Source organism: Stegostoma tigrinum, chromosome 10, assembly GCF_030684315.1.
Source record: "Stegostoma tigrinum isolate sSteTig4 chromosome 10, sSteTig4.hap1, whole genome shotgun sequence".
In the NCBI taxonomy this organism is placed as follows: Eukaryota; Metazoa; Chordata; class Chondrichthyes; order Orectolobiformes; family Stegostomatidae; genus Stegostoma; species Stegostoma tigrinum.
This window is the reverse complement of record NC_081363.1, coordinates 74,048,819-74,074,810: the sequence shown is the minus strand read 5'-3', so window position 1 is coordinate 74,074,810 and position 25,992 is coordinate 74,048,819. Positions and strand designations below refer to the sequence as shown.

The 25,992-nt window shown below is 39.9% G+C and overlaps 1 protein-coding gene across 1 annotated transcript in view; it reads left to right on the top strand.

The window, feature by feature from the left end:
• The first annotated feature begins 151 nt into the window (after nt 1-151).
• LOC125455267 (deubiquitinase DESI2) overlaps nt 152-25,992 on the top strand; it is a 189,871-nt gene continuing 164,030 nt past the window's right edge. Inside the window, exon 1 of the mRNA XM_048536992.2 lies at nt 152-1,462. Within this exon, the coding sequence (XP_048392949.1) occupies nt 1,424-1,462 (39 nt within the window). The 5' untranslated portion in view covers nt 152-1,423. The remainder of the gene's footprint in view (nt 1,463-25,992) is intronic.

Genomic DNA, 25,992 nt, shown 5'->3' with positions numbered 1-25,992 from the left:
ATCAATTTTTAAAATGTTATCAGAAAAGTATGGAATGGGGAGATTGAGAAGTTCAAGTATAACTGAACACTTTGCTCACACATTAGGGCACCGTACTAGTTATATTATGACCCCTCTCCTTTGGCTTCTGACTATTTGAAGCTGAGTTCAGCAGTTGGAGTGCTATATAAACAATCCAGATTTGATGGTTTAGCCCATTCTCCTGGAAACCACAAGGAAATCACGTGTTCGTGGTTCTGTGAAAGGTTACCATGAGATGGTTTATTTTTGGATTGCTGAAATGCTATCGGTATCTAATTCCAACTGCCTGGATTTAAAGCCAAGCCGTTGCAAAGCTGCGTGCTGTGGTATTGGAGCAAACTTGGGAGCATCAGCTTGCGAGAGCGATCCTGCGGCAGTCGTGCGCTGGGAATCGCAAAAGCGATTCATCTGTTAGCGAATGATGCCTGCATTTTAAGAGGAGCCGGTCCCTTTCGCCAGGCGAATTCAGAGGGGCAAATTCTCATTTCAGAGTGTGCACCTGTAAATTACAGCTTTTCCACCGATCCCCATCGACGAAGTCCAAGCTGTATACTCAAGCGTGGGAGCTCCTATTTAACGGTGTCCATTCGATTATTGGGATGAGCTGAATGTGGCTTTGGAAACCCGGGGAGTGAGGTTTCGAAGAGCGTTCTTGTTTATTTGGGAGGCTTCTGATGCATTCGGGAGAATGATCTCCCGGACCCCGGTTGCAGTCCAGCTTTAAGCGTGCCCGGCTCTTTTTTGGAGATGTGGACGTTTATGATGTAACCAGATCGCTGCGATCTCCATCTCAGTTTGCTGGGGCTGCTTTGAAAGCCTGGCTGGCTGGGAGAGCAGCTTCAAGTGATGTCATCCTACTCCCGCCGAGCGAGAGCTGGCTTCGTTGCATCAGCACCCTGGACAGCTCCAAGTGCTGCTCCCTGCTGCCACTGACTGCGCCGAGCCCGGAGAGGCAAAACTAACGTGCACTTCAACTCGCCCCATCTCTCCTGCAACGCGTGGAGAAGGCCAGTTGACATACAACATCCTCCAATGGGTCTGAAGCATCTGAGGCAATGATTTCTAACTGATGCATTTTCTTTTTTTGCTCTCTCCCCCTTCTTCTGTTCAAAATGCATGCAAATTACATGGTTTTCTAGCCTGCAGGCTGGATTTGCAGAGAGGGGAACTACTTATGGATGAGCTGCCGCCACGCTCTCTCGACCACATTGCCCCGAGTAGAGGGAAACCAATCTCCGCTGTGTATTTTCGAATACTGCACAGATTTCCGATCTCAGTGTAAAACAAAAATTGCCCCGCATGTTTGATCCCGAATGCAACAGTAGCCCGGGTCAGTGAGAGTGGACTGTGGCCGGTAACTGATTTAAGGATTATTGGAACTGTGTGATCTCTGTAACGAGCGATGGCAAATGAACCAGTGATTCTCAATGTTTACGATATGGTAAGTATTAAACAGTAACCTTTTGATCGATTATAAATAAAGTCAATTTGGTGTTCGGTATATCCAGGAGTCATTGTTGGCTTTGCTCCTCCCCGGAGGTTGTTAAATAGCTCCATCGCTGTAGCAGGAGGAATAAAGCTGGCTTTTAACAGGTGGGATGATGTGCATTTGTATTGGATCGGAGAGTTACATGTAGCGCTTTTCTAATGTTGGATGAATACTTCTTTCCTTAAAGTTGAAATGTAACGACTTGTCTTGTAAATTCATTTTGCACTAATTACTCCTGTGTGTCATATGGTTACATTTGGTAAAACAAAAGTGTTAATGGCTTTACTTTGTGACATTAATGTACGGGGAATTGCATTTGTGAAACTTCTGCTACTTTAAATCTGGCAGTAATAGATGTTCTAACCTTTTTGTACTTGTACATTATCAAATTGTGTGGAATGCAAATGACAAATCTTTTAACAATGTATACAGTGCAGTAGTAATTCCAATAACAAATAATTGTGTGACTTCCTCATAATGACAGTGAGTCACCCTTAGCATTTCTGAGGCATTAGTGGTTGGTTTAGGAGCAAGTATTGGCAGAGACTGCCTATGGAGTTGCGCCCTGACCTTAACTCGAAAAGTTGAAGAGAGGAAAAAAGTGCTTGTAAAAAGTTTCAATTTGAAACTCGACATCCAACTGTAGTGTCAAGGATGCAATCTTGATTTGGGATTTAAGTGATAAACTTGATTTACTATAAGGTGTGATTGCTAACTTGCAACAACTCGTAATTTCTTTTCTTGATGATATACAATAGTGTGATATTTTATCATAACACACAGGGAAATTAATCTCCAGTGCACAAGTCCAGTCATTTGACTGGGTTCTAGTCAAAGCAGTTATTGGTACTGTCTTGTGCACTGTGACACTGTAAGCATCTAAACCTGAACATGGTAGATAACAGTAATTAATTTGTTTATATTAATTATTAAGAGTAACAGCTTTGGCCAGTGACCAAAAACTTTAAAACACTCTAGGGCTGAAGTGTCATACTTAATCCTTCAGGTTTCTCTTTCTTGCTTGTAACAGACTTCCATCACACTGCAGACACTGTATAAACATTCATTCAAAATTAAATTAAATATCTCAATTTGCTGCTTTGAAGCTATAGAGTTAGGGTTTGTAAACACGTATAAAATAAAAGGGTATGCCCTGTCCACAGACATGCCAGAAGCTTGATTTCAGTTCAAAATCTACAGGAGCCTTTCCAAGTATTCATTTCAGTTTTGGAACGCCTATTGGTTAAAGCCCCAAGACACCTTGCATACAATAAAATGTCCTGAGACATTTGTAGAAACATTATCAAAAAAAAATAAAATTGGGCTCTTTAAGGAGATGTTAGAACAAGTGATACACTTTTAGGGAGCATCTTAAAGGAAGAAAAAATGTCATAGAGATGTGTCGGGAGACAATTTTAGAATTCTGGGACTCAGCAGCTGAAAGCATGATTGTCAGTGATGGTGTAATTAAAATTGGGATGCTCAAGAAGTCAAAATTAGAGGAACACAAAGATATTGGAGGTTTGGAAGAGATTAGAAAGATAAGGAGGTATAAGTTGATAGAGATTTGAAAACAAGGAAAAGAACTTAGAGAGTCATAGAGACATACATCACAGAAAAAAAACCTTTCAGTCCAACCAATTCATGACGATCATGTTTCCAAACTGAACTAGTCCCAACTGTCTGTGCTTGACCCATACCCCAGGAAACATTTCTTATTCATGTATAAATCCAAATGTTTTTTAAACATTGTAAGTGTACCCACATCCACTGCTCCATCTGGGAGTTCATTCCACCCATGAACCACTCTTTGTGTCATACCTTTGCCCCTCATGTCCTTTTTAAATCTTCCTCCTCTCACCTTAAAATATGCCCCCCAGTCTTGAGATCCCTCACCCCATGGAAAAAACCCTTGCCATTCACTTTATCTATGCTTCTCATGATTTTATAAACTTCTATAAAGTCACCCCTCAACCTCCAATGCTCCAGTGAAAAAAGAACAAGCCTATTCAGTCTCTTCTTATATCTCAAATCCTCCATTACTGGTGACATTTTGGTAAATTTCATCTGAACCCTGTCCGGTTTAATAATATCCTTCCTATAATAAGGTGACCAGCGCTGTACACAGTACTCCACAAGACGCTACACTAACGTCCTGTACAACCTCAGCATGACATCAAACATAACCTCAACTTCCGAAACAATGTCTTGTTCAACTAACAACCATTGTAGATCAGTGAACATAAAGGCAAGAGTAAATGAATTGAAGCAAGTTAGGATATGGCAGCAGAGTTTGGATTGACTGAAGCTTGAAGAGAGTGGGGTACTGAAATTCTCAAGTCCGGATGTGAGGAAGGCATGGCTGAGCACCTCAGGAACTGAGATGAACTGAGGCAGATGTAGAATCAGGCTACGATATCTGGAGGCAACAGGTGGTTTTCATGTTCGGAGGAATGGTGGTCAAAAGCTGAACTGAGGTATAACAACATTGTGAACAATCAGATTTAACCTCAGTTAATTGCCAGTTCAGGAGATTGTGAGGTGGGAAGAGGGTTTGTGACAGTGTCCTAAGGCAATACTGTGGTCTCCCCTTTATTTGTTTGGAGGAAATTTTTACCCATTCAAGACAGGATGCTGGACAAGCAGCAGAACAAATAAGAGTGAAGGGATCGCGAGAGATGACGGTGATCTAGAAGGACATGTCTTCGGCATTTAATAGAATCTAATAAGAATTTGAATGATACAGTTGTGAGAAAGCATGTAGAAATGTAATAGTGAAAGACCGCGTATAACACCGTGTGAGCTGCAGAGACAAGGGTGTGGGAGTAGGAAGAAAAGATATTGCATGTGACTCAGTAGCAGAATTAGGTGGATAAGGATGGAACCAGGCAAGTATAATCCTACTCAGTGAGAGCCATTGGAGGAGGTCAACAATGTCAAAAGCAACATACAGGTTGAGGGGTTGATGAGCCTCAGTTTAATACATCCATATTTAGATAGGATATATCTTGTGATTTTGACAAGGATTATTTAGTTCTGTTTAAAGACGTTAAACTTGAAGTTTAAAAAAGTACAAACTAACATTCCCTCTAATTCTTTTCGAGTCCAGGGGTAATTTATTTATGTTCACAACGCCTTAAACTTTCTGTGCAGTCACGGACATCCACATTGGAATTGTGACGGGGATTTTTGGTTGCTGCTGCAGAGCTTACTGCAGAAAGGAAAGGCAAGGATTTGGAAGGTGTCAACATTATTGAAGGCTTGGGCCAGGAAGAGGAGGTTTGACTTGGGTTATAATTTATGAGGACAGAAGTACCGAAGATAAATTTTATGTTAGGAGTTGTCATGACAGAACCAGAATAAAGGGAATTCTTAATAAGATTAGCTAATATGGACGCCAGGAAAGAAGTTTAGTGTGGACCAGGTGGAGTGAGGTGGAGGTGGATCTTATGGAAACAATGAGGTGGAATAAAGCATTTGTGGACAGAGAGTCATGAGTTTCTTAACACCTACTGCAAGTGAGAGGAGTTTATAAAGATGGTTCATAATGGAGAATAAAGCAGTGAATTACTTTTGCACCCCAGAGTGATCCTTTAGAAATTATAGACTCAGTACAAAGTGGAATGTCTAATTCAATTTTTAGTTGTGTAAAATCTCAGTCATTTTTATTACTTTGACCATCAAAGACATTAAAACAATCATACCCTCCTGTGGTCTTGTTGTACTTGAACAGTGAGTTAAATATCTGTGGAGAATGGATCTGTCTGTTCTGATACTATCAAGCTCATTGTGATATTGATTTGTGCTCTGAATAGATCCAGGGATTGTACAGTAATCAGGCATAAAACATCAAAATTGCTGAGCTCATAAATTAAAGGGAAAGGAAGTTCAGTTTTTTTTTATTCACAGTGCCCATGTTTTTTACAGATTAAATATTCAAAAGCAAATAAAGAACTGCGACCATAGTTTGTGAGTTGAAAAAACTCTGTGTTATACCTCATTTTTGAATGCAGGCATGTTAGATGGTAAAAAAAAGAGATGTTGTAATATTAGTTTCACTGGAATCATAATCTAGGGGCTCAGATCAATGCTTTATGAAGATGGGCTCAAATCCTTCTGTGACAGCTGATACCTAAGCAATCATTATATGAACTCATCTGGCTCATTAATGTCCTTTAAGGAAGTAAATTTCCCATCCTACATTGGTCTTATCTACATGTGGCCTCAGACCCACAGCAATTGATTGCCTCTTAACTGCCCTCTGAAATGACCCAGCATGCCTCTGAATTTAAGGGAAATTAGGGATGGCAACCACTGTTAGCAATGTCCACATCCCACAAAAGAATGAAGGAAAAAGATATAAGCTGAGGTTATGTAACTCTGTAAAAAGGATAAATTGCACGTTACATACAAATAGAAAATTATGTTTCTACAGAACTGTTTAACTCTACAAACAAGGTATGTAATATAATGCATATGAATAAAATTATATTATGAAGAACATAATGATAAATATTGCTGCAAATAACGTTTTAGTGACCATATCGACATGGATGGCAGTATTCCTCTAAAAACAAGACGCTTATATTTGCATTCCCCAATCACAAACTGCTTCATAACTCTGTTTACCACTCAGCTCTCTCAGTCCAACAACAGCTCTTATGATTGAGCAATTAGAACGGACCATTTAATCAGTAAAATGGGTTTCATATATTCTTTGTATATCAATTCATATGGTTTAACTTTAAGAAGAACAGAATTAAGCTCCCTTGTAAATTGTAAATGAGCTATCCTTGCACTGAATAGCCTGTTATGGCTTTTCATGTGCTGAATCTGTCTAGCATTTTTTCCTATTGTCCGATTCTGATTTCTTAATGCTACTTCACATGATCTGTGGTACCAGGAGTGCCTCTGTCAGAACGATGTAAATGATGTTCCATATCTATTCAAGGCAAAGGTAGCTCATTTTCAATTTATACGGGAACTTCATTCTGTTCTTCTTAAAGATAAACCATACGAATTAATGTATTCAGAACATTTAGGTGGCATGGCCGTTCAATGGTTAGGACTGCTGCCTTACAATGCTAGGGACCTGTGTTAGAGTCCATCCTTGGGTGACCGTGCAGAGCTTGCACATTATCCCCGTGTCTGTGTGTGTTTCCTTTGGGTGCACCAATTTCCATCTGCAGTCCAAAGATGTGCAAGTTAGGTGGATTAGCCATGTTAAATTGCCCGTAGTATCCAGAGATGTGCAGGCTAGGTGGATTGGCCATGGGAAATACAGGGAAGGAATAGGGCGTGTGTCTCCGTGGAATGCTCTTCAGAAAATCAGTGTGGGCCAAATGGCCTGCTTCTACAGATTTTATACAGGCATGGTTATGATTTGCCATTCATCATGTCAAAGTACAAAGAGATTGTTGCACATCAAGTTTGGAAACTGTGCAGGGAGAAATGGTCAAGAGACATTGTCAGTTGTTTGATGGTAACATGCTGTTTCGTGTCAAAACAGATACTAATTGGGAATGATGCAAATAACTCAAATGGGATCTGCAAATGAATACAGATGACTTCATAGAAATAGGAGTAGATGTAAGCTATTCTACACAGCAATATCTTGCACAGTCTTTACCGCCAATAAAATCATGGCAGATCTTGTATCTAACTGCATTTTCATAGACCTTTCACATTCCCTCTCATTAATTAATATACAGCCATACTGACCATACAAACAGCAATACGTGCCATCTGCTCTTTATGAAAAGATGAAAATCCCTTTGGTTGCTTTCTTTCAATCATTTTGTAAATTGAGTGGCAGGATATCCTCAGGACACTCATTGTTGTAAAATTATATATGTGTTCTTTTAGAATAATTTTTAAATCTTTTCTTTAAGAGATAAGATGGGTTATTATCCTGTTATCCAGTGACACCCAGTTTGGGTTCCACCTGGCCCACTCAGCTCCTGATCTCATTACAGCCTGGGTTCAAGCATGGACAAAAGAACCGAATTCCAGAGGTGAGGTGAGAGTGATGGCACTTAATGTCAAGGCTGCATTCGACCGATTGTGGCATTAGGGAGCCCTGGCAAAACTGGAATCAATGGGTTTCAGGAGGCAAACTCTCCAGTGGTTGGAGTCATACCTGACATATAGGAAGATGGTCATGGTTTTGGGAGGTCAATCATCTCAACTCCAGGATATTTTTGCAGGAGTTCCTCAGCATAGTATCCTAGGGCCAACCATCTTCAGCTGCTTCATCAATTATCTTCCCTCCATCTCAAAGTCAGAGGTGGGGTTGTTCGCCGATGATTGAACAATGTTCAGCACCATTTGTGCCTCCTCAGATACTGAAGCAGTGACATTCATGCGACACAAATGCCAGGCAAAGAGCATCACCAATAAGAGACAATCTAACCACTGCCCCTTGACATTCAGTAGTGTTACCATCATTGAATCCCCCACTATCAACATCCTGGGGGTTACCATTGACCAGAAACTCAACTGGACTCACATTAACTAAGTGGCTACAAGAGCAGGCCGGAAGCTGGGAATACTGCAATGATTAACTCATCTCTTGACTCCTCAAAGCCTGTCCACCATCTACAAGGCACAAGGCAGGAGTATGAAGGAATGCTCCCCACTTGCCTGGATGGGTGCAGCCTCAACAACACTCAAGAAGCTCAATGCCATCCAGGGCAAAGCAGCCCGCTTGGTTGAGACCACATCCACAAGCATCCGCTCCCTCCAGCACCGACACTCAGTAACAGCAGCGTGTACTATCTACAAGATGCACTGCAGAAATTCACCAAAGATCCTCAGACAGCACCTTCCAAACCCACAACCACTTCCATCTGGAAGGACAAGGGCAGCAGATATATAGGAGCACCACCACCTCCAAGTTCCCCTCCAAGTCATTCATCATCTTGACTTGGAAATATATTGCCATTCCTTTATTGTCGCTGGGTCAAAATCCTGGAATTCCCTTGCTAATAACATTGTAGATCAACCCACAGCATCAGGAATGCAGCGGCTCAAGAAGACAGCTCACCACCACCTTCTCAAGGGCAAGTAGGGATGGGCAATAAATGCTGGCCAGCCAGTGATGCCCACATCCCACAAAATGAATAGGGACAAAAAGACACTGTAATTATAATGTGATTTGAGCATAATTTCCCTCACATGGTAGTTTTGGTTGATATTAGAGGAACATGATCTGCATTGCTTTTCAATGCCAATGTTCCCTAATTGAGGATTCAGCCAACAGAATGTAAACAAAAATATAATATGGTATATTTCTCAATAGAGGTAGCAACATGCTCAGATTGCCTCACAATATTATGAGTACTAGGGTTTTTTAGAATTATTTTAATGCATTATATTTATTGTGCACTTCGAATCCTTCTGCTTCAGTAATTGCTTGCAGCACTAATTTGTACAATGTACAATTAAATCTTGTTGTATTCACGTGACCTCCACCACTGTTGTAACTTACTTTCACTTTGGATGTGTTAGTTATTAATGACATAATGTGAAACATTATGTCAGAGGTGAGAGGATAAGATTCAGTGAATTTTCAGAGCTTTTAAAGAGCCAGCTGCTGTCATAGCAGCAAAGAAGAAGGAAATCTGCAGTTGCAACTTTGAGGTGAGTTAGAATAGCTGTAAATTTGCACTCCCTGCTGCTGTGGAACTGAGAGGTATTATGAGACAGAATCAGGAATTAAATAAAAAGTCTGAGTAAGTGCGCGTAGCAACCATGCTTCAAAAACAGAGTACCCCCAGCAGTATTGTAGCTTAGATCTCACTGAAGTCCAGTAAAAACATACAGTAGAAATTTTGATGGATTTTGAAATAGACTTTGAATTCCATATTAATATTACCTGTGAAGATATGCATTCAGCATCAAAACTTGTCATACAGGGAGATGATTGATCAGTATTGGATACATTTTGTTGAATCTTGAGAGTTTGAATAACTAAAAGAATACCTCATCAGTGCTAAGATGGTCTTAGTCATAAGACAGCACACTGCTGAGAGAAGAGAAATTTACTCTTAAGTAAACTACCTACATGTGCAGAAGCTCTGAGATTATGGATCACCAGCTAGAGAATATTAATGAGAGAACTGAGAAAACTTGGCACCATGTTGAGTGAAATTCCAGGCTGGATGTAAATAACATGTTGGAAGAAAGAAACAAATATTTGCAGAAGAGCTAACACAAAGATCAAGGCCAGAAGACAGAATGTGAATATTGTCTAGGGCACCACACAAAAGACATTTCCAGCATGGGGAAAGCATTTCACTAAATTGTAAGAAATTGATGATTTTGCACACAGATGTCCCCAGCTAACAAAAGGAAAAGGAAGCCGAGAAAGATGACTATTGGAGAGATATCTGCTGATGATTCTGATTAATCACTTGACCCCATGCAACTGTTGACACTGTTGATTCTAAACATAATCATCCCTTATGGCTGTTAGAATGGTGAATGCAGAAAGACAGCATCAAATGAATCTAAAGGATCATGTAGATACTGGTGCTTTGTGCACCATGAGCTTCACAGAATGAGGCCCTCAAAAGTTGAGGTTGTATGATGGAATGATTTCCAGGTAGTAGATATGAAACAAAATCCACTCCCCACAGCTGAATTAAGTCTAGTGCTTGGACTGAACACTACGTGTGCCAGAAGAGATTTGTAGTGTTTTGCAGATGATTAAGCCACTGACTGCTAACAGATCCTAGAAGATTACAAAAAGGTTTATAGGTCTTGGGTGCCTTGCTGGTGAATATTGTTTCAACACAAATGAGCGTGAAAGAGCAACTCAGTGTTGCTGGGGAGAGTTCCATCTAAAGGATCTTAAATAATTCTTTAAAGAGATTTCACAATACATGGAAGAAATGTTATCATAATTTGACAGAGCAAAGTTCTTTACTATCATTGATATCTGGTTACTGGCAAGTGAATCTTGATGAAAGCTGCAGCTTTCTCACTACATTTTGCATGCCATTCGGAGGTTGCAGGTGGTTGTGCATGTGGTTTGGTATTTTTACTTCTGAAGACAAGTTAACAAAACAAACAACATGGAATAGTCCACTATCTTCCCAGAGAGGAAGGTATTGTGGTGATCTGTTGTGATAGATATAGAGAGACAACAGAAGAAGCCATTGAAGGTAACAGTCATAATTTAGTGTAACTGTTGGAGAGAGTTTACCAAGTAACCTGAAGCTAAAAACAAAGATACAACTGAAAATGCTTGAAGTCAAGTGCAAAGATCACATACTGACAGAAAAATGATGTTGTCTTGATTCTGACAAGGTGAGGGCAGCAGCAGTGATGCAGTGACCAACAGATGTGGAAGTAGTGCAAGGATTTGTTGGATTCATGAACTATCTACAAAGTTCTTCCTTACTTTATCATTTGAGTATGAAGTGCACTGCTAAGGGTATGCATTGGTATTAGGACACAACAAAAGAAGTAGGTTTTACTTAGATCAAAATACAATCAATAACAGGTCAACATGCTCTGTAAGTTGTCAATCAAATGCGACATCAAATTTTGAAAGCGGAACTGATGAGAATTAACGCACAGTTTTGCTTATAAATGATCATTTCTTTGTTGACCGTGTAGGTCGGGCAGGAAACACAACACGTGAAACACAAAGATAGCAAAAACTGCAGGTTCTGGAGTCAGAGATAACAAAGTGTGAAGGAACACAGCAGGCCAAGCAACATCAGAGGAGCAGGAAAGCTGATGTTTTGGTTTGGGACCTGGGTCCCAAATCGAAACGTCAGCCTTCCTGCTCCTCTGATGCTGCCTGGCCTGCTGTGTTCATCCAGCTCTACACCTTATTATCTATTTTCAATATTTATTAATCTGTTAACATCCAAGATTATGGCTATTAAATTTGCTGTGCAACCTTAAGTTGCAATTTAGGGAAGTTTCAGCTTTACATTATGAATTACAAATGGATGTTGGTAGAAAAATCGTGTCTTCCTGTAAAAGTGATTATGGCTAAAAGAAAATGTTTTATGAATATTGTGTCACTGTAAATAAAATATACATATAAAGCATGTTAAGTAACAAGAAACAGGCTGAAAAGTGATATAACTGCTTCAGAGATAGTACGAACTGCCAATGTTGAGAATCTGAGATAATAAGGTGAAGACCTGGATGGACACAGCAGGCCAAGCAACATCAGAGGAGCAGAAAAGTTGACTTTTTGTGTCTGGACTCTTCTTCATAAATTAATTGTAGATTCCTAAGAAATCCCAATTACTCTTCAAGTAATCTTCATGTCCATCTGGATACACTTTAGTTTACTCCTAAAAATACAGATTCTAGGCGAAATGGATTAATTGAAAAGTGTCATACCTCTGTTAAGTGGGGCTGATTATATAATGTGCATAAGTGTCAAGTACATTTATTCAGGGGTGGTGTCAGGAAACAATTTTTCATAAGAATTAATGAGATTGGGAACAGAGATCTGGAACACTGTCCTCCAAAAGCTGTTGAGGCTAGTTCCATTTATGCTTTAAAACTGAAATTGAAAATTTTCTTTAGGTGTGTGTGTTAGATATTCTATAATCCAGCTGGATAGTGTCAAATCTAGTTGAATCGCAGTTGACTAGAAGCGCTGGATGGTTGATTTCTATTTCTGTGAGTGTCACAGGTCTGTCAACTGGACGTACATAGTATTGAAAATTATGGATAAACATGTCATAAATAAAGGAGCCACGATTGAATATGTTAAAAACTCACCCATTAACATCACTGACATCAAGGTACACACGAGCATTAGATTGTTTGTGTATTCGAGGTTAGTGTCAGATTACTCCAGGGGTCTGTTCACATTCATGCACTGGCTTGGATATTCATTCAATTAATTTGTAGATTCCTAAGAAATCCCAATTACTCTTCGAGTACGTCTTTACGTCCATCTGGATACACTTTAGTTTTCTCCTAACAATACAAATCACACAATCTCGGCGAATTGTATTAAGCGATATTGATCATTCACAGCCAGATGGGAAAAAAAACACAGGTATATGAGAACAAGCCAGGATATGTTCATAAAATCAGCAACTCAATTATTTTGCTGTTTCCTTTTTTTACCCACGATGAACGGGGCTGGAACAATTGCCTTTATGTTCTTGATCTGTTCTACAGGAAATGGCGCATTTTATGCTTAACAAGCTTCATCAAAATAGGTGACTAAGCTGCCGGCTTTTGAAATAAGCCTAATGCAAACGTCTTCTATAAATAAATAATGATGCATCCATCCCACAAATATGCACCTCTTGAACCTGTTTCCTTTGTAGTTTGTAGAACTTGAAAAATGATTTCTGCCTGTACGTATGGAGCTGTTAACATCAGTCGGTCACCCGGGGAGGTCATAGTCAGGAGCTCAGTATTTTGGAGAATGGGTCAGCCCAGTGCGGCCAGTTTTGGAAGTTGGCTGGACAGACTTACTTATATCAGTTAGATGTCTGGTCTGTCATCTCTTAGGGCTGCCAAGTCACTCAGGGAGGGTTCTATGGTCAGTCCCATTCACTAAAAGTCAAAGGGGCATCAAGTGCTTTGCAGGGAACCCTTCAAAACTTCATTGTGAGTACTGGAGGCAGGATACTGTTTTAGACTTGCCAAGGAAGAATCTCAATATATTGTGTGTGAGTGTTTGGGGTGTGGAGTAGGACCTGGAGAAGCTCAAACCTGATAGGATTGATGTAGACGGCTACCAAAAAGGGATTGTATACGTTTGAAGGTTCACCATTAGTAAGAGGTTGAGCATGACTCTTGCTGCTTCCAGGAGCAACTACTGTTCCAGTTCATTGTGCTGTAAATAACAAGTACACATTGGAGCTGAGACTGGTAGCACCACACCTGGAGTGTTTCATTCTATAAGACTGGGAGTTTTAATTTTAAATTATAAAAGGCCCTTTAAGAGCATTACACTGACACCTAGACAGTCCAAGGAAACCATACCTGCTAGCAATATGTGAACTTTAGGCATGAACCTCCCGTGTGCAGGTGAAATCCTTGCCCCATTCTCTCTTGATTGTATTACTCATCATTACAAACCTATCCCATTAATGGCTGCGATGTGCAAAGGTGTTTTGTGGCCTGTAAAGATTCACCCCAGTTGCCAAAGTTGCAATCACCTTACAAGTTCTCAGAACAGCACATGGTGCAGGAGCTGCTTAGATCATACCTTGCAGCCTAGAATCTCATGTAAAGCTCACATAGAACCTAAGGATGACTGGACTCTGTGCCTTCAATGCTTGGGCTGTACAGACACTCACTCACACAGCTGATGCGAAAAAGTGAGCATATATTTACTGACATGTGAACGTATTTACAATGAAGTTTCACTCATGGCACCTATCTGCCCTCAGAAAGTCTACTTCTTTCTTGCCTTCCGCCTATGAGAGCATGGTGCAGGATCTGGGTTCTGCAGAGGGAGTTCTCTGTACAGTGGAGCCCGTTGGCCTTGGAGTTTCGGCTGCACGACACTGGGGGCGTTTGTGTCTCGACTGCTCCAATATACTGAATGGGAATGGAATGAGGACCAGCATCCACCCTCATGCTAACATAATCATTTAGTTCAATAAATACAGATTGTGTTTGCCACATGGGCACCTGGCACATGCTGCCGATGTACGATTGATATCTAGGTGTGCCATATGGAAGGATGCCCATCCTGTTTGAACAGGCTTCTACTGACAAGATTGATGGCAGCCTGTCTGTGTGTCTGCCCAAAAAAGTGGCAGTACTGATGGCCTCCTAATAGCTGAAGGATCAGCAGACCAACAGGCGTGATATAGCAAGGCAAGGCGTGGATACAGTGAGCATACAGCTCATGAGAGAGCGCAGAGCAATTGAACAGCCTTGAGATGCAGCTCTGTTGCTTCCTCAGCATCCTACAAGTGAATTGAAGAGGTGGCCTGAGGATTTTGTAGGGCTGGCAAATATCAAGATACCAATGTCTGTGGGCAAGGGATATGTGTGACTTGTGCTCATGGACATTGCCCTGAAATGCTTTCTTTTTTGCTCTGAGCAACATGGAATCTCCTCACATCCAGGTACCTGCTCTGACATCCATTTCAGAGATCCCTGATATTTGGTTTGTTCTGTGAATTTGTGAAACTGCATTTTAATGAGCTGAGATGTAAGTTGTTTAATGACCTATAACCCCTCTTTCTTGGCAACTCGCTGTTGCCCAGCGAGAATCTTACCTCACTGCCTTACTTAAAAAGTGCAGTGTGTTGTTGATGACATTGAGGTAAACTTTCACATGTGACTCTGTGACAAATGTCACCATAGCTCAGATCATTCAGATCCTTATAATATTTTGACCCTAAAAACATTTTTAATGTGCATGCTCACTAAACATTTTACTGCAAAATGAGTCAATCAGTGGAATGGCAGAGGATAACAGAGAGAAAATAGGGTAAAATAATTAGAGGACATCAGAAGTTATAAACCTGTAAAATGTTTAATAATTTGATGACTGTTTATATTAAGCTGCCTCAGAATTAGTCCCAATTGAAATGTAGTCCAGAAGTGGGTTTAGTTGAGGCACTCAGCTTGCAAATTACATATAATTTGCCCACATTATCTACTGAATGCTTTTTTCTTAACATAGTTTGGAGGTGATTTTTTTTCAGCTAATAAAAGGGCTCTAAGCTAATGAGACATTTTTAGTAGTTCCTGCAAAATGCCAACCTTTGCTAGTTTGCACGAGATACAAGGCAAAAAATGCTCGGCTCAAAGCCTCTTCTACTTTGTGTTGGCTTGACTTTTTCTTTGGCACAGTATTGGAAGCGTCGATTTGGGTTCAAAGATCCCAATATTCAGATGGGGGTTGAAGCCTCATCTTAAGACTTGGCAAGCTCTTCTTAATTGCCAGAAAACAGAGAGACACCACTGACCTAAGATTAGACTCCGAAGATTCAGGTCTAATGAAACAACAACCACAAAACTGCCATGACAGACAGCAAATGTGATTGATACATGACTTGACTTAGATCTACATTATTATAGCACCTACCCCTGAAACACATATGGCTGCTTATGTTAAGATACAACAAAGGATTTCAGTCTGAAGCATCGTGACCTTTTCTGGAACATTGATTTTTTTTGTTTCATTTATAATTAGATTTAGTAAAAGACTTTGAATACAGATTGTTTCTTATTAACAATAGTGATAATGATGCTATATTTAATGGAAAGGTAAATTTTATATTTTGGGATTCCTAAAATAAATTTGAATTAAACAAATTTATCAAATTCTTTCATGCTGAATTAATTGGCATCAGCAGCTTATCAGGGTGGATATTGCAGGCGACTGCCATGCCCTGTGATTTGGTGGGGAGCGCTTGTGGGAAAGAGATAGACACCATTTGAGTTTCTAATATTCTGCTGGAAAGTGCAGGCAGAATTAGGCTTCACTTTGCTATTTGTCACTGCTCAACAATGAGGCACTCAGAGATAAAATGTAACCACCTGGACAGGGCATTCGAGAGATGATGATGCTGATGCCTCAGATAGGATTCCACAAAGGTAAGACTGTAGAAGGTGAATCAGCACTGCAGTTTTGACTTCAGCACTGATGTTGACCATAATTTTGAGCCAGATCTGTTCCCCAGCAGTGTCCCTCCTCCTGACCCTGTAGGTTCATCCAGGGGGCACTTCAAACTTACCAACGATTAGATAATGTTCTTGGGCTAGTGTGTTAGAAAGCTGTTTTGTAACTAAGGTTATAATGGCATCGAAGTTTCCTGTGTCTTCTGGTTGTAAATGATTAAATATGAATTCCTCATATAGAATCATCTGCAAATTTCCCCAGTTTGCCTTCAGCTTCTAAATCCAAGTCTGCACTCTCAAATTCCTTTGCGCTCTGATGTCACTCCCCTAAATGAGTATTTAACTTTTCCTGCCCTTCAGCCTGTTTCATGTCAAGTCTTTGGGCTTTATTTGCGATAAGCACAGCTTTTACTTTAATTAATGACTTTTGACATGGATGCCTTTTGGAAATGCATCACATTATAGGATTTACTATAATCCATGTAATTTGTCACTTTGTCAGAAAAGGTGAAGAGGTTGATAAATTAGAAACCTCCCTTTCTTTATCATGACTGCTAATCAGATTACTCTTACATGGATTTTATTTTGTATTTACATTTGCACATTTATCCTGTTGTTTTAAGTGAAATGGAAGTAAGTCTATGTCGGTGTGTTGTGTACAACTTGTTGGAAATTGTGGGCATTATGCCAGTCCATTACCAACTCACTTGTGCATGCCAGTGTCCATTGGCTCTCTCATGAGTGATTGACAGTGTCTTATTACAGGGAGAAGTGAGGAAATCTGTTACCCAGAGGCCGAAGAGGCCTTTTGAACTGGGCTGGAACCAGGTAAATGGAGAACTGTAGTATAAACTGAGATTGCAGCTGTACCAGTGTATGGTACGACTCTTCTTATGAGTACTTTTCACACTAATGGACTGGCATACCCTTAGAAACTTGACACTTTCTTTGGAAATTGTTGGGAACATTCATCAGACTTTCTTTGCTCTATTTTAAATTAGGAACAGGGCATAACACATCAGCTTTGCACTATGAATTTAGTACTTCATGATGTTTTGAATAACGTATAAATTTTTTTACAATTCCAATATTTTGAATGTCACCATCCTCTTTCTCAGGTGAAATGTGCAACTTATGGTCATGAAGAGGTTTATAAGAAATAACGTATAACTTTTCAGCCGATTGACCAGCACAAAGCAAGAGCAAATAATGGTCTATTTCTAATCTATCATGCCTAGCGAGACTTAATAGTTGTTGGTCACAATAGACCAGTAAAACAGTAATTTGGTAATAAATTTTGAAGTACAATTTAAGCGCTGCTTTTGCTAAATATCTTCAGCGTGAATTGTTATAAATCAAATTTATTTTGTACGAGATGTACTGTTGCCTGTTTTACAGAGAGTTGGCTAAAAGAGATTTTTAAACAAAAATAAACAATTAAATCCCCAGGTCAATGGACAAAAGAAGTACTGCTTTTGTTGTTAAGTTGATCTGTAAGCCGAAAATACAATGTAATATTGCTCAGGAGAATGACCTACTATACATGACTGTTGTAAACATCTGACTTTTTAGCGAGCGTAAGTTGCAAGCTTGTTTATTTAATCTTTAGTGTAGATTGTCCGCTGTCACAAAAAGGCTTTGCTGTTTGGACAGTTGAAGTAAATTACCAGCCAAGGGGTATGATCATCCTCTGCGATGTATCATATAGTGGGGAGGATGGGGAATGCTGGTGGTGAGTTGTGGAGTAGAGGTGCTGGTGTTGGGAGGCAGTGCAATAATCAACTGAAACCAGTTACTGATGACCAGAAACCGTGAACTGATCAGCTGGGACTGGAATTCATAATTAAACATATTTTGATGTGAGTATAAGTTATTGCAATAAAAGTAATGAATAATAAATGCACATTATAAATAATAATAATTGAGCATGCAAATCATTCGGAAAGAGCTTGGGGTCTGCAGTAATAAGCCGCTAGAGCTGATAATGAGCCCTATTCAGATCAGGACAGTCCTGGAACCATTATATCCACTGCACATTGATCGTTCTAAGCTGCCACCTGCAACTCATGATAGTCTGACCTGTAGTTCTATTCTTACAATTTGTCTATATACCTTCATACAATTGTATAGGAATTTCTGATGATTGGCCATTGGAAAGAAGAAAATGCCATCTGCTTTTCAATTTCCTCGCCATCCATTTTGATCTCTCTGGATGGATGAATTGAAATGGGGCAAATGCTATTTTTCATCCTTTGTGATCTTCTTCAGCCATGAAATTGAGCATTTTATCTAGAGCTTGGATCAGGTATGGAATAGTAAAACTGTTATGTTGCCAATCTCCTTCACTGCACCAATGGTATATCATCTGCTATAACCCCAGCTGGTGGTAATACTGGACAAGTCAGATTCCATTGAGAAGCCTCACTTGATAAACATAAATTTTATTTTTTTGCAATTTGTTTACTGTAGTGGTCAGTAATTGAACATATTCACCAGAGGCTTTGTTTGAATGCAGTGTCAGAAATGATTTTCTAACTTTTTTTTAAAAAAGGAACACATAATCATCCCAGAACTAAAATTAAAAACGCATTTACCTCTATTTTAGAATTCAAAGTTCCGAAATAATAACATATTATAAACCTATATGAACAGCAGTAGACTTTCAGCCTTTGAGTCAATTCTGCCAGTCAATGAGATTGCTGGTAATCTTTGCCCCAACTCCATCTATCCATGCTGGTTCCATGTCCCAGGTACTCTTGACTTTATTTTTACTCACTAAAGGGTGGTGGGCAACACTGACTGGGCCAATGCACATCCCTAATTGCCCTTCAGAAGGTAGTGGTGAGCTGCCGTCATGAATGGCTGAAATCCTTTCATTCGCGTAGACCCACAATGCCATTATGGAGGTGTTTCAGGATTTTGACCCAGTGACATTGAAGGAATGATGATATATTTCCAAGACAGGATGGTGAGTGGCTTGGAAGGGAACTTGTAGGTGGTTGTGTTCCCATGTATTTTCTTGTCCTTGTAGTGGTTGTGGATTTGGAAAGTACTGCCTTGGAAGCCTTACCGACTATCATCTTGAAGATGACACATACTGCTGCTACCAAATGTCAGTGGTGGAGGGTTTGGAAGCTTGTAGATGTAGTACAATCAGGCAGACTGCTTTGTCTTGGATGATATCAAGCTCATAAGTATTCCTGGAGCTGCACTCATCCAGGCAAGTGACCGTACTCCATCATACTCCTGACGTCTATTGTAGATGATGGACGTGCCATGGGGAATCAGGAGGTGAGTTACTCACTGCAGAGTTCCTACCCTCTGACCTGGACCTTTACTTTAAATGGCTAGACCTGTTTAATTGTAGGTCAATGGTGACCCCCAAGATTTTAATAGTGGGGGATTCAGTCATGGCAATGCCGTTTAATATCAAGGGGTGATATGGTCCTTGTCTGGCACTTTCATTCTGTGGCATAAATGTTACTTATCAATGTGACTGGCAATTCTTCATTAATTTAGCATCTACTCTGTTTCCTGGCAGAGAGTTGCTTTTTTCTACTATAGATAACACAGTGTGAAGCTGGATGAACACAGCAGGCCAAGCAGCATCAGAGGACCCTTTCTGAAGAAGGATCCCGACCTGAAACGTCAAGTTTTCCTGCTCCTCTGATGCTGCTTGGCCTGCTGTGTTCATCCAGCTTCACACCGTGTTATCTCAGATTCTCCAGCATGGCAGTTCCTACTATCTCTGCTTTTTTCTACTGTTCTCTAAATGAAGGCATTTTTCCTCAATTCTCTCCTGAAAGGCCTAGCTTTGATTTTAAGATCGTGTTCTCTTGAATCGGCCAATAACAGAAGAAGTCTTTCTCTATCTACACAATTAATTCCTTTCAGTATCATAAAAGCCATAATCATATTACTCCTTAATCTGTTGTATCCCAGCCAAAACAAGCCTACATAATGTAATCTCTGCTCATTATCTAATGCGCTGATCTCTGGCAACGTTCTGGTGAATCTACACTGTACTCCTTCCAAGACTATCCTTACTAAAATAAACAGAACCACACACATACACATATATACGTTGTTGGAATCTTTGAGCCTGGTGGCTTTTCCAGGGGCAGGAAGTGAATGTAATGAAGTGAGACGTGTCTGACCAGAACCTGCCGTCTTTGCCAGAATTAAGTTTTGGACGGGAAGGGCTAAGATCCACCTTCCTACCCAGCTGCTTGTCAAGGACTCAACTTGGCCAATTCATGACAAATTAAGGGCTTCATCCCAGTTGTGTTGCAATAATTTCAGCTCCACCTGACTGGCAAAACAGTGCAGACTCTGCGTTGGCAGAGTGGATCCTTGGATCTTGACTAATCTGTGCATTGTTGAGGGACTGTATCTAGGGTAGAATGAACCACCCATAAACCACCACCAGCCATTGCACTCAACACCCTTGCCCCTCTCCTCTTGACTTTCAATCACAGAAACATACACCTCCATGCATGAAAAATACTTCCCCATCCTTTGGGCATTCCTGCATTCTGAGGGCTTGATTTCCTAGCAACAGCACAGACTCAACTTCGGTGCTACTGGGCTCTGATTGGCTTTTAGTTCTTGGCAATTGGAGCTTTCTCAGTCTGGGTCTTAATTCCAGTCAAGAGTTTGACAGCGATTGCTCAGTTGCTTCAATGTGACTGACAATTCTTCATTGATCTAGCACCTGCTCCTTTTCATGGCAAGGTGCTGCATTTTTCTATTGTTCTCTGAATGAAGACATTTTCCTAACTTCTCTCCTGAAAGATGTGGCTTTGAGTTTAAGATCATGTTCTCTTGAATCTGGACTCTGCCGATAACAGAATACCAGCCAGTATCATAAAAATCTCAGCCATATTACTCCTTTGATGCCCATGTATTCCTTTCCTGTGAACTCGTCCACTCGGACTTCATCTGAAGACAGGAAGATCTTGAGCAGTACTCTGGATGTAGTTTGATCAAGGCTTTGTACAACTGTAGTAAAACATCCTCCATTTATGTTCTATCCCTCGAGGTAAAGGCTAACTCAAACTTCTTATTCCAACTAGATTTTAGCCTTTAATTTGCCATTTAACATCTATCTTAACTAGCTAGTTTAACTTTGCTTAGCTTATTTTTCTTACCTGTACTTATCTGTCCTCCTGGGTTCCAATCCATGGCATGATAGTGCATGTAAATAAACAGCATTAGTGAGTCAGCTACCTTTGGTATCTGGGCGCAGTGTCAGTGCTGAATGCCTTGTGAAAAGTAAGTTAAAAAAGTGCTCTTTGAAGTTGAAATTGAGGGATTGGAGGTAGACTTCTATACTGTACTGAAGCAATATTATTTTTAAATTAGCAGTGCTATGCCCAGAAACTGCCTTTGCAACTTCCAAGTGATCCTTCAGACTTGCCAATATCTAGTGCCAAGTGTCTTCTATTAATAAATATTCCTGGCTGATAAGCTACAAGTTTTTGGCACTACCTTGTTGTATTTCTGAATGCTGTCAAAGCTCAAGTGAACAAATGAGAAGCTCATAGATTCCCAAAGCAAATCATAACAATGGATCCAATTGAGTGTCTGGTATCAGAGCCCATGATTGCAGTACTGTGAAGTGAGCATCTTAATTGCCTCATTACTCGGAGGCTAATATGGCCACTCGCTAATAATATGAGTTATCAATTATACAACAAAAAAGAACATGTCTCTCGTACTGAGTTCCAGCTCTAACTGATTTGAAGTGACATGATTCATCTCAGTAGCTTATAGAATATCTAATTTTGGAGAACATTACTCATGCTGTTCACTGAAAGGTGTCACGAATCGTAATGCTAAGTGGCATTGGAAACAGACTTGCCAGCTTAGAGCCAGAAATTTCAATAAACAAAGGGATGGAGTGCATAAGGTGTGAAGGACCAACCAGAAATAATTATTCTAGTCTTTCGCATAACCTACTTTCCTGAAACAAAGGGGACAAGGTGAAAGGCCAAGGTGCAAAGCACAGAATAACTCAATTGTTGAAGAGTTGACAGAGTGCAGAGGAGTAAGCTTAGTAAACTAATAATCATGGATTGTCAGATGAGCCAGCTTGTGAGTGAGAGAGAGTTGGGAAGCTAGAGATGAGAATAAATTAGTTAACTGGTGGCCTATTTCTCAGAGGGCCAATCTTGACTCTGTCCAATGTTGTAATAAAGAATCCACTAAAGTCTATAGAAAGGAATATTGGGAGAGGTATCTAGCTGCCTGCTCACTTGCTGAGGTAGATAGATTTTTAATCAGTAAGGGAATTAAGGGTTATAGAGAAAAGACAGGGAAGTAGAGCTGACAGTAATCAGATCAGCCATGATCTTATTGAAAGGTAGAGCAGGTACGATGGATGAATGGCCTACATCTGCTCCTAGATCTTATGATCTGACAGCCTTAGCCATTTTATGTTTTCACACAAAGTCAAAATTACTTCCTAGTGTCATAAATCAATGTTGTCGGTCAGATCCAACTCCCCATATTTTCAAGAGTGTTTCTTGATGTTTTTTATAACACGTAGTGACAAATGGAAAATCCTGTCTGTCAATTGCTTATCACTGCGGGGTTACCTCATGTGTCCAGTGCATTTCATTTTAATCTGCAAGGCCTTATTTAAAGTTAAAACCAGGAAGTAAATGTATCACACAAATAATGAACCATTCAATTGTCCAAAACTTGCCAGAATGGTGCATCTTGTGACAAGCAGCATTAAATAGACTTTATCCTGCGCCCTCCAGCTCAAACCTAATTTGGGGCATAGCTTACTGGTGTTAAGACCAAGCTGGTAACCGCAAGGGAAAGGGTATTTGGTACTATATTGCGTAATTGTTACCAACAGCTGGGAAAGAAATGGAATATTATACAGATTGTATTCAAGTCAAATCAGATATTGAAAGTAAAAGAAACAGAGGGAATAAAAAGGTGGGACAAAGAGAAGTACAAGAGACTGAGAGGAGAGGTAAGAAGAAGCATAAAAATTTGAAATATTTGAAATCATTGAGATGATTTTACCACATACAAGAATGATGCTCAACAATTCCTCTGTTTCTCAGTGAGAGAGGTTTATTGGTGTTGGAATAACAAGTGTCACATCACTAAAAGGCCATGTACAATTGTTTGGTTTGAGGTCAAATTTTGCGTGGCAAAGTTAATAAGCGAATAATGTGGAGAGTGAGCGTGTTCTTAAAAAATAACGAGAGGTTGAGAGTGAAATGCAGTTTGCATGAAGCAAATGATAAAGGAATATAAACTGGCCTGCAGATTTTGAAGATTCACAACTGAATCCCCTTACCCCTTTTAGCCCTACATTTGGAGGGTAATTTGCACATTAATATTGATGCATGGCATATACATTCTTGCCTGCAAGATTAAAATATTAATTTAGCAGCAATAAAATACAGTCCTCAGCATTTTAACAAAACTCTTTTACTAAGCAAAATAATTAGGGGTCACAATCCTATGAAATAAATTAATTCTAAGTATAGAGATGAATTTTGTTCTTCGTTGCTTGGCTCAGCATGGCTTAGGGCGGTATGATGCCTTGGTGGTTAGCACTGCTGTATCACAAAGCCAGGGACCCAGTTTTGATTCCACCCTCGGGCGACAGTCTGTGTGGAATTTCATCATTCTCCCCGTGTCTGCATGGGTTTCCTCCAAGTGCTCTAGTTTACTCCCACAGTCCAGAGATGTGTAGGTTAGGTGGATTGGTCATTCTAAGTTGTCCATAGTGTCTAGGGATGTGTAGGCTATGTGGATTAGCCATGGAAAATGTAGAGTGTTGGGGTAGATTTAGTTGGGATGCTCTTTGGAGGTTCAGTATGGGCCGATTGGCCTGCTTCCACACTGTGGGGATTGTAAAATTGGACAGGAGCATAAAAGCAAATCGGGCAAGGAACAATAGATGTGTAGACAGAGTTTGCCAAATTCCATGTAAATTATTGGAAGGTTTGGTGGGCTGTTTTACTAATTTGTGTTGTTCCCAGCTAACACCAGTTGGTTAAAAACAGGAAAAAACCCATCCTTTGGTGTTCTTCTTCTCTTTCAGAAGAATTGAGCTACCTTTTAGAGTTTAAAAACTAAACATTTTCTTTCTCCCTCATTTAAAGAGATGCTCATCTCACTGGATACTTCAAATATTAGATGCCATTTGAAGGAAAGAGGCCCTCCTTAATCTCAGAAATGAACTTTTGCGACAATGAGGGATTTAATACCTTACCCTTGAAACTTCAGAAAGGATCTGCCAATAAAACAGATTGACTTTTGTTTAGAACTTTGTCATATTGGACTTGAAACATCAACCCTGATTCTCCCTACCCAAATGCTGCCAGTCCTGCTGAGTTTCTTCAGTGTTTTCTATGTTTTTATCAGACCGATATTGACTTTTTGCATCACTATCTGTGCTAAATTTCTAGCCCACACACCTGGCATAAAAGGAATCATGCTTTTGAATATATAAATGGTAAGTCAACTGAAATATTTGGATGAGCAGATAAGACATTCTGGCTGAAATACATCATTAAGGTGTTCCGCTATAAATTCACACCACAGAATGTAAAGTTTTCTGCTTTGGATTTTGTACTTATTTTCTATGCAAGATAGAAGCTTTACATTCCATCTTGCTTTCTTTGAATTGGAAAACATTATGCATCAATCCTGAAAATATGCAGAAATCTATAAAATTCTAACAGGACTAGACAAGGCAAATGCAGGAAAGATGTGCCCAATGATCAGGACATCCAGAACCAGGGGTCAAAGTGTAAGCATATGAGGTAGACCAATTAGGACTGAGGCGAAGAGACATGTCAGACTGTTGAACCTGTGGTACTCTCTGGTTGAGGCCAAAATATTGAATGTTTTCAAGGAGGAGTCAGATACAGTTCTTAGGGCTAAAGGGATCAAAGGACATTAGGAGGAAGCGGGAACATTGCATAGCTGAAGAGCTGAATGGCTTACTTCTGCTTCTATTTTCACAATTCCTTAAATGCCAGGAGCGTGGGCTAGAAATTCACTATAGTTGGTGAAGCAAAAAAGACAATGCTGGACTGATACTAAAAACAGAAACTCAGCAGGTCTGAGTTTATCCAGCAATATCTACTTTTTAGTTTTAGACTTCCAGCATCTGCAGTTCCTTGTTTTATTTCAGTGTCACCAGCTGAAAGAGGATTGACAAACGGCTCTCAGCCAAATCATCAAAAAGTTCTTTCTGCAACGTCAATATACCAAGAGTTGTGATTTTGATGCCTCTGCAAAAAAATGGAATGACCCTTCTTTTTAAGAGTTACATTGTAATTCTAAACAGCTTTGAGTTTCCAGTCCACTGATGAGTCAGCGTGTGGGAGGAAACAATTTGAATCCAATCGAATGCAATAGCAGTTAGTTTGTATTTTTCAAGAACTGATTGACGAAGTTTGCTGAGCATGATTACAAAATATCAGTAAAGCATTTCTTCCTCAAAAGTATATTATTTCTTATTTGTAAAGTAGCATATTCTGCAATTATTTATGTACTATGCATTTAGAACTCAACTTGAAAGGTATCATTGTATTATTAATGCATTGTACAATCTCAACAGAAACAAGATTAAAGGATTGTCTAATTGAAGCATTTGAGATGATTTAAGAAGTAGGTAGGATACCTAGAGAGAAATTATTTCTTCTTGTGGGAGGGCCGTATCAAGGAGGCTTCGGCATTTAGGGGTGATGACAGGGAATATTTCATCGCACAAAGGGTAGTAGAGATCTGGAATTCTCCGCCCCAAAAAGCTGTTGAGATTTTGGGAAATTCGAAAATGTCAATACTGAGATTTATTGATTTTTGTCAAAAGAAAGATATTAAGTGTTACAAAATCAAAGCCTGTAGATGGAGTTGAGAGA